This window comes from Pelodiscus sinensis, unplaced genomic scaffold, assembly GCF_049634645.1.
Source record: "Pelodiscus sinensis isolate JC-2024 unplaced genomic scaffold, ASM4963464v1 ctg112, whole genome shotgun sequence".
NCBI classification, from domain to species: domain Eukaryota; kingdom Metazoa; phylum Chordata; order Testudines; family Trionychidae; genus Pelodiscus; species Pelodiscus sinensis.
The window spans coordinates 311055-321076 of NW_027466006.1; the positions used below are offsets into that span (position 1 = coordinate 311055).

The 10022-nt window shown below is 47.0% G+C and overlaps 1 protein-coding gene across 1 annotated transcript; it reads right to left on the reverse strand.

Annotated features, from left to right (window-relative positions):
- Positions 1 to 254: 254 nt before the first annotated feature.
- LOC142825882 (protein HIRA-like) lies at positions 255 to 7926 on the reverse strand. The gene is made up of 3 exons (XM_075918055.1): positions 7135 to 7926; positions 6069 to 6182; positions 255 to 524 (listed from the first exon to the last, which is right to left on the reverse strand). Exons 1-3 carry the CDS (start codon positions 7228 to 7230, stop codon positions 450 to 452), a joined length of 285 nt encoding a protein of 94 aa, XP_075774170.1. The 5' UTR covers positions 7231 to 7926; the 3' UTR covers positions 255 to 449.
- Positions 7927 to 10022: the final 2096 nt, after the last annotated feature.

A 10022-nucleotide genomic window follows, 5' to 3' on the forward strand; every position in this document is an offset into this window, starting at 1 on the left:
GTAAAATCCATCAAGCCCACTACATTTTATAAAAAAGTAGCAGCTTGCTCAAAATAGGAAATTATAACAAGCTGAACTTATTCTACAGATGTCTTTTACACCATAAAACTTTATTAATGATTATTATTTCCTTTAATTACAAAGACACTATCCTTCTCCAGCATGGAGATACACACAAACATAGCAGGGAAATAATTTAAATTTCAATTTTTATATAATATAATTTTTGTCTCTTCTAGAAACAATAAGGGCCTATTTAGCACAAAGAATAATAGAAATGAGTCAAAACTAAGAGTCATCAAAGATATTGATGCAACTTCAAAAACTTCAAGTTGCACAGATGTGGTGCTCAAATTATGCTCAAAACGTGATCAGTGTTGCAATATACTAGAATAAAAACTTCCACTGAACAATTTTTATTTAGCTTTTCTACAAAAGAGAAAGCCATCTTACCATGAGATGTCCATGATAGACTTGTCAAACAGCTCATGTATGACAACTAAAGGCCGTTTCAGACATGTGAGCTTAAAATGGAAAAATACAGGAGATAAATTTAGAATTATGCACAACCACATAATCCCATCCTCTTACAGACTCTAATAGTGTTTACCAAGTCACACCTCCTGAACAGGAATGCTATGTGTATGCTTAATGCGGTAAGATCTGGTGTTAGGCATTTGTCCACAGGAGTTAGGCATTTGTCTACAGAGCACAACCAGTTTCCTAAAGTTTGTATGACACGCAAGCCCCACTTTTTGAAACAGACGAAATTTTCTGACCAACATAGCCCTCTCTCTATAGCAGGGGCAAGCAAGACAGCCTCCGTGGGCCAGATCAAGCTTGCCAAGCCAGTGGATCTGGCCCACGGCCGCCCTAACGTTCCCCTGCCCCCAGACCAATCGAGACCTGGGGACAGGGCACCGTGCGAAGTCTCCTCCCCGCACCGGGGTGCGCGGCATGAGAGGGAACCGCTGGCTGTTTTAAAACCAGCCAACAGTTCTCTCTAGCCACTGCGCATCCCTGGCAGGGCGGGGGCAGGGGGCGAGGGACTTTGCATGCTCCCCCCATCCCCAGGCCCTGATTGGCCTGGGGGCAGGGGGAGCCCATGAAGTCTCCTCCCACTGTGGCACCTAGAGGGAACCGCCAGCTGTTTTAAAATAGCTGGCGATTTTCTATAGGCACCGGGGGCAGGGGGGCAAAGGCCAATCAGCATCTGTAGGCAGGGGAGCACAAGAAGTCTCCTGGCCCTGGCCCTTCCACTTGAGGCCCCATCCCTTCTGGGGCAGCCTGGGGCCACTTCAGAAATTTATGAAATGGCCCCCTTTTAAAAATTATTGCCCACCTCTGCTCTATTGCAACACCGCACCCGTTATTTAGTGTTTTTGCCTGAAACATTTAGTGTTATACCCTTAAATGATTGATTGATTGATAAATAAATATCACACTTAGGCTGCTCAGAAAGGCAACAGTGGATTGCAGATAGCAACTGGCGTATTCTGGAATATGTCCCTCATTGTGAAGCCATTCAACTTAAACAAAGTGTATCTCTGTTCTATTACAGCTTCCAAACCAGTCACTCTTGCATGAAGATACAATTTTACTTTAGACTTTACGATAAAAACCAAATCAGATGTTTGAAGATGGATTTAAAAAAAAATATTCTTTCTACCCTGTTTTTATTTCTTGACTGAAAGGAGGAGCTGGAAACAGAGGCCAGAACAAAGCAGACAGAGGACCAGTCAATGCAGCAACAGCCAGGTTGCGCTATGTTCCTTGCATGCAGCAGAGCAAGCTCAGGGGAAGCCAGATTCCCTAGTTGGCTATACTGACTATAGGGGTATGTCTAGACTACATCCCTCTGTCAGCAGAGGGATGCAGATTAGACAGGTCGACATTGCAAATGAGGCAGGGATTTAAATATCCTGCACCGAATTTGCATAAAAATGGCCACTGCATTTTGCCGGCAAAAAGCAGCAGTCTAGAGAGGGGTCTGTCGAGAAAGAAAGCCTTTTTCAACAGATCCCTTATGCCTCCTGCAAGGAGGTTTACAGGATCTGCTGAAAAAGGCTTTCTTTCTCAACAGATCCCCCTCTAGACTGCCGCTTTTTGTGGACAAAGTGCTGAGTCGGCAAAACACGGTGGCCATTTTTATGCAAATTAGGTGCGGGATATTTAAATCCCTGCTTCATTTGCAATGTCGACCTGCCTAATCTGCATCCCTCTGCCGACAGAGGTATGCAGTCTAGACATACCCTAGGATAGGAGAAAGGACATGTTTCTCTTACAAGAGGTCAGAACCTGAGACACAGTGACTGGCTTTAAGTTAGGTTTGTTAGGACAAGTCAATTCCTTTTCCCAGCCACGATACCAAAATACCCCCCTTACCAGCTCCTCTTCTTTGACAACAGTAGCATATTCTATCTCTGACTCTTAGTCCCTCATGTACAATCAGGCTTTGGAACTGGATTCCCTGGACCTTTGCTTCCTTCAGTTAGTTTCACAGAGAGAGAACGATATTCTAGAGAGCATCCACAACCTAGCTTCTGAAACACTGTACTGCCTATGTCCGTGGTCACCAACCTGTCGATCGCGATCAACAGGGCTATCGAGAGGGCTCGACTAGTCCATCGTGAGGCATTCGGGCCCCCCCCATTTCCCCCCACCCTCCCCAAGAAGCCCCACTACCTACCGCCAGCGACAATGGAAGTAGTGACAGCTTCCTGCGGGGTGGAAGGAAGTCCGGCAGCTACGCATCACTTCTGGGGTTTCAGGAAGTGTGCTGGCTGTTCCCCTCCCCCAAACAGCCAGCGCGGTACCACAACCCAGGTCTGTGGTGTGGCGGGGACTTGCTGCGTGGGGGAGGGGGGTAGGAGTCCCCAGAGAAGGCACGCGCCAGAGCTTCCCTCCTCTGCCGGGGGGGGGGGGGGAGAAGAGGGAGGAGTCGCGGGGGGGAGTAGCGCGCCGAGGACTCCCTGTCCCCACCAACACCCTGTTCCCTGTCCGTACTAGCACCCTGGCCCCAGCACCCAGTCGCCTGCCCCCACTGGCACCCTTCCCCAGCACCAAGTCCCCTGCTCTCACCAGAACAGTTGGGGCCACATTAGTGAGGTACAAGGATTGGAAAAAGGCAAATGTAGTGCCCATCTTCAAAAAACGGAAGGACGATCCAGGGAACTATAGGCTGGTCAGTCTTACCTCGGTTCCTGGAAAAATCAGGGAAGAGATCCTTAAGGAATCCATTTTGAGGCACTTGGAAGAGAGCAAAGTGATCAGGAATAGTCAGCGTGGATTCACAAAGGGAAAGTCATGCCTGACCAATCTGATTAGCTTCTATGATGAGGTAACTGGCTCTGTGGACATGGGGAAGTCAGCGGATGTGATATACCTTGACTTTAGCAAGGCTTTTGATACGGTCTCCCACAATATTCTTGCCAGCAAGTTAAGGGAATGTGGATTGGATAAATGGACGGTAAGATGGATAGAAACCTGGCTAGAAGGCCGGGCCCAGCGGGTAGTGATCAACGGCTCGATGTCAGGATGGCGGTCGGTTTCTAGTGGAGTGCCCCAAGGTGCGGTTCTAGGACCGGTTTTGTTCAATATCTTTATTAATGATCTGGATGAGGGGATGGATTGCACCCTCAGCAAGTTTGCGGATGACACTAAGCTAGGGGGAGAGGTAGATACGCTTGAGGGCAGAGATAGGGTCCAGAGTGACTTAGACAAATTGGAGGACTGGGCCACAAGAAATCTGATGAGGTTCAACAAGGACAAGTGTAGAGTCCTGCACTTGGGACAGAAGAATCCCAAGCATAGTTACAAGCTGGGGACCAACCAGCTAAGTAGTAGTTCTGCAGAAAAGGACCTGGGGGTTACAGTGGATGAGAAGCTGGATATGAGTCAACATTGTGCCCTTGTAGCCAAGAAGGCTAATGGCATATTAGGTTGCATTAAGAGGAGATCTCTGGCCAGCAGATCCAGAGATGTCATTATTCCCCTTTATTCGGCTCTGGTGAGGCCACACCTGGAGTATTGTGTCCAGTTCTGGGCCCCCCCACTACAAAAAGGATGTGGACGCATTGGAGAGGGTCCAGCGGAGGGCAACCAAAATGATTAAGGGGGCTGGAGCATATGACCTACGAGGAGAGGCTGAGGGAGTTGGGTCTCTTTAGTCTGCAGAAGCGAAGAGTGAGGGGGGGATTTGAGAGCAGCCTTCAACTTCCTGAAGGGAGGTTCCAAAGAGGATGGAGAGAGGCTGTTCTCAGTGGTGACAGATGGCAGAACAAGGAGCAATGGGCTCAAGTTGTGGTGGGAGAGGTCCAGGTTGGATATTAGGAAAAACTATTTCCCTAGGAGGGTGGTGAAGCACTGGAATGGGTTACCTAGGGAAGTAGTGGAGTCTCCATCCCTAGAGGTGTTTAAGTCTCGGCTTGACAAAGCCCTGGCTGGGTTGATTTAGTTGGGATTGGTCCTGCCTTGGGCAGGGGGCTGGACTTGATGACCTTCTGAGGTCTCTTCCAGCTCTATGGTTCTATGATTCTTTGGGAGGTTTGGAGGAGGGTGTTTGTTTTTTTTTTTTTTTGCATCTCACTTGTGTGGCCCCAACTGACTTTTCTGTGGGTCAGTGACCCATAGGTCACTGACTCAAAACAGCTTCTCTGCCCTTCTCATAAATAAAGACAATGCTGAAACTTTTTCTGTTTGACATAATATTTTATTTAAAAATGAAGCCTGGCCAACAAACCCCAATTGGGGCCAAGCCTCCATCTGGCCACAGCATCGTAACACTCCTGCACACCCTCCCCCCAGACCCTAGATCTGAGCCTATCATACACTGGAACCCCCTGCCCTGAGCCTCTCTCATCCCCAAACTCCTGCATCCCCACATCCTCAGTCTTCTGCCACAACACTCCTGCACCATCCACACATCACAAATCTGTGTCCTGAGGCCATCATACTCCCAACCTCCCTGCCCTGAGCCCCTCACACACCACAACCCAAACTCCTGCACCCTCACAGCCACAAGCCTGTGGCTTGCTCAGCACAACAACCCTCCGCCTGACCCCAACACTCCCCAGCCTGGAGCCCCCTTCCCGAGCCAGCATCCCCTTCTCCACCGCCTCCTGCATCCGAATTCCCTCCCAGAGCTTGCACCTCTCACCCCTTCCCACACCCAAATTCCTCATTCCCACCCCAGAGCCTACACATCCTGTCTCAACCCAGTGAGGGTACGGCTAGACTGCAGGAGTTTTTCCGAGATTCCAGAGGTATCCCAGAAAAACTCTTCCGCGTCCAGGGACATGTTTGTTCTTCCGCTTTTTTTAGCGGGAGAGCAAACATGCTCTTTCGGTAACCCCTGTATTCTTCGTTACACAAGGAATAAAGGGGGCTTCTCAAAGAAGGGGTTTTTCTGACATTTGGTCCAGTCTAGACAGGCCAATTGTTGGAAAAACCTCTTCCTACAGAAGAATCGAAAAAAACCCGGCAGCGTGTCCGTACCCTGAGCATGTATAAGGGCTGGGGATAGCAAGTGATGGAGAGGAGGAGAAGAGAGAGAGCGGGGCATCAAGTAAGGGGTGGGGTCTTGGGGGAAGGATGGGTCGGTAGATCTTGGCTTGTTCAGACATTTAAAAAAAGTGATCTTGGGCGTAAAAAGGTTGGAAACCACTGGCTGACCTTGTTCTAGCCCAAACATTGGCAGAGACCTCAGTCCATCAAACTTGATGTAGAATAAATCACTTCAAACTTTACAATTGCCAAAAATCCATGGGAGATTTACCTGAATATACTAGAAACTATGGTTAAGGACATAATCACATTTTCATATGGAATTTTAAATGTTCCATTGTTAGTTTCTAAAGTAATTCAAAACAATAAAAATAAACAAACAAACAAATAAAAACTTCTTCCAGTCCCGAGTTTCTCTACAATCCTCTGACAGGCAGAGTGGCCAATAAAAACCTGTATCTAAATGGAAGATCCTAATTCTGTACACCTGATCTCTGTGCAAAGTGTCCAAGCAGCCCAACTGATCACATCAGCCAAAGAATACAACAAAAGGAAAAACTTGCCCAGACGGAGAGAGAGCGATCCTTACTGCCAACAGCACAGCAGCAGTAGGGACAGCTTGGCTTGGTGGAGCTCCCATTCCTTTGTTTCTTTTTGAAGATTTTTGGATTGAATTTCTGAAAGGCAAAAAAAATGATTATATAATTACAATCAATGAATTTTTTTAGAAGGTTGGGGAGGGGGTTACATTAATTCAATCCTCACCAAGGACCTTGCAAACAAAGTCCCCACCACAGGTTCAGTACAGGCAGTCCCCGGGTTACGTACAAGATAGGGACTGTAGGTTTGTTCTTAAGTTGAATTTGTATGTAAGTCGGAACTGGTACATATTGTAGGGGAAACTCTAGCCAAACATTTCTCCAGAGCTCAGTTTTATTCTCCCACACCTCACTTCCCTCAGTCCTTTATTCTCAAGCTGAGGTGTCTGCTGAGAAAAGCCGCTCCGCGTCTCCCTGGTCTGCTGGGGGGCAGCAGCTAGTGCGGGGTTGCCTCACTCCGTTTGTAAGTAGGGATCCGATGTAAGTCGGATCCATGTAACCCGGGGACTGCCTGTACACACAAAAGCAAGGTAGGTTTCCTTATGCTGCGTACTCAATGCATCTCAGCCTTAACATCACAGGACACCATTTATGGATCACAGTACTTTTAATCTCCAGTGTCAATTCAATCTTTGGTGTCTCTGACAAGTGCAAACTGTATTGGTTTTATTGTTTTGGTTTTTTTGTGATGTGAACATCTGTCTGCTTGGAACCAGACTGATTTCAAACAAATCGCTGAAGCTGCTTTTGGCCACTCCTGCAGTAGGCTGGATTGAACCAGGTATCTTATTATCCATCCATTCCATACCCTGCCCCTCTCCTCTCATTTTTCTACTGACAAAAAAGAATTGTACAGGTGAAAGTCTACACTTACCTTGAACAGACTTTTTAAACCTCCATATCTCAATTATTAACCTTTATCATATTTACATTTATCTATATCAGCTGCTTCCCTCTGTTGCACATACAATATCAAAAAAGCATATTAGCTTTTAGAAATACTTTAAGGAGACCCTTGAAATTTACTCACCACCACTGTCACTGCCTTGCGGTGCCCTACAAAATCCATGTTGGTTTTCCATCCATCTCGCTCAATGATCTGAGCAGTAGGTCCAGAATTATTCATGGCATGAGCAGAAACCAGATAGTGTCCATCAGGTGACCAGCTGAGACGCAGAATGTGTGTTGTCCCTCCACACTGGGGGGGGGGAGAAACACACGGACAACAGATTAGGCCTTTAAAAAGAGGCCTTGATTGATTGGCTAGAGTGCATTCATGACAACTTTTGAGGCCGCTGTCGGCAGACAGGATACCGGGCTAGATGGACCTTTGGTCTGACCCAGTACGGCCGCTCTTATGATTCAGAAAAAGGAAAGTAAGATTTTACAAACTCAGTGATGCATTTCTTTCATGAGTATAACACGAATTCAGCAGTAATATTTCAGTACATTAAATTCTCACAGTGTTTCATTGTTCTCGGATTGAACCAACTACAGTAAAACCTGTGTTATCCAGCACGCTCGGGGATTAGGGCGTTCCGGTTATCTGAGGGTCCCATTAACCTAGGAAAAGCCAATGGACAATAATAGTAAAACCCAGATTTTTAATATTGGTAGTTTTGTAGTGTGAGGCAGTTGGTCTCGCATTTCTATTTTGAGTTAAAGATGATTAGTACTTCTTAAATAAAAAACCGTTAAGCCAATCATGGTAAACCAAGCCAGGCCTGCACGCCTGAAGATGTGACAGTATTGTGGCTGGGGGCAATGCCAGTTAACTAAGTTTTCTGGTTAACAGGGTGCCGGATAACCAAATCACTGCATATAGATTTCTCAGGCTCTAACCTAGCGTATGTCTACACTACCACCCTAGTTCGAACTAGAGTGGTAATGTAGGCAACCGGAGTTGCAAATGAAGCCCGGGATTTGAATTTCCTGGGCTTCATTTGCATCTTGCCGGGCGCCGCCATTTTTAAATGTCCGCTAGTGCGGACTCCATGCCGCGCGGCTACACGCGGCACGGACTAGGTAGTTCGGACTAGGCTTCCTATTCCGAACTACCGTTACTCCTCGTGAACTACCCCTAGTTACTAGACATATCCCTAGTTACTAGAGAGTGAATAGGAGTATCTGGTTATTGTCAAAAGAGATGCAGAACTGGGGAATGACATACTGAAAAGAGGCTCAAGCATAATTTTTGACATGGAAAGAACACCTACAAATACTTTTTTTTATTACTTGCAAGAATGCAGAATTCTACAGAATACCGTACACCAAATATTCACTATCCTAGTTAGTGACATGGCTGCATCATCACTTGCAGATTATCAGACCCAACTTTGCAAACGCACCACTTCACAGACTCTCATTTATGGCTAAACATAAATGAACGACTATGAAAAATATTGCTAGCCACATCATTACAAACTTACTACAAAACACTCATTAGCACCCAGAGAATTTTGACTGACTAGGAAGGAAGACTAAAGTAACCAGTCGAACAATACAGATTTTGGTGTAGGAGGGGGAAAAAAAAGGGAGGGGAAGGACAAAAATCCCACACATACTCACCTTCATGTTTTTACAGCAGATATGCTAGTCTAGTCAGAAGTCACTACACTACATTTGGATCCTGCACAGAGGCCAATAGATAAAAACTTACTATGTCTGTGATTAATCTTCAAAGATATTTGAAAAAGCTAAAACTGCAGTATTTTGAATGTGAACCCTATTTAAAATAACAAAAAAGGCATCAGTGCAATTAAAAAAAACCTGAGAAATAGCACCCCCACCTATTGCTTACTTTATCTCAATTGTCTGGAGACACTTCCCAACCTCTAACCCAGGGTGGGGAACCTTTTTGGGGTCAGGGGCCACTGACCCACAGAAAAATCAGTCAGGTGACACACACGAGAGAAGCAAACAAACCTCACTGATGTGGCCCCTGACTGAGAAGGAGAATGACAATCTCCACATTGCCCTGGGGGCCCAGCGTAGTAGATTGTGTGTGCTCCAGCCCTGCATGGGGACAGGAGAGGGACTAGAGCGCCAGTGAGGGCTCCCCAATGCTTGGGGGTGGGGGCCTGAGAGTCAGGGGCTAGATCCAGGCAAGCCAGGGGCTGCATTGGGCCCCCAGGCATGAGGTTCCCCACCCCTGCTCTAACCCCTAAAAGAAACTTATGCCCATGGGCCAGATCCAGCCCTCAGCTTATATGAGCCCATGTTTGCACTCCAGCCCCGTGGCAAGTCTCCAAACCTCGGCAGCTCCCCTCCCGCCCCCCCCCCCCCACGGGGTGGAAGCAGAAGCACTGGTTTGCCTGGACTTGTTGGGAGCCAGGTCAGTGAGTTTTTTGGTGGTGTTCTGTTTTGGTTTTCCTTCTCACTTGTGTGTGGCCCCTGACTGATTTTTCTGTGGGTCAGCAGCCCCCGACTCAAAAAAAGTTCCCCCCACCCACCCTAAAAACTACACACCAAGCATCAACACAATGCCCTGGGCAGTCATACTATAACAAGCTTAGGCTCTGTCTACACTTCTAAAAATAAAACAAACCTGTGAAGTGAAAGCGTGGCCACGGCACAAGTGTTGGGAGAAAGCTCTCCCAGTGCTCAATGTAAGCCACCTAACACCATTGGGAGCCTGAGCCAGAAAGTTGCAGCATAGTCAAGTGGCAGTGTAGACTTAGCCTTAGTGCTGGTAAGATGCAAATATTAGTCTGCAAAAGCTAGGACTTCAACAAATACAAGGACTCAGTTTTGTTTATTGGTTTATGTACTCCTATATGGGCAGCATTCAAAGTTTCCAGGGGGAAGGATACCTCCTGGTAAACAGGGGAGCAGGCTTGATGTGTTTGAGTGGCAGCTCTATCCAGACCTGGCAGCTGGAGGGAAGCTATGGCATAATGTGCCTGTTTACAAGGGTAA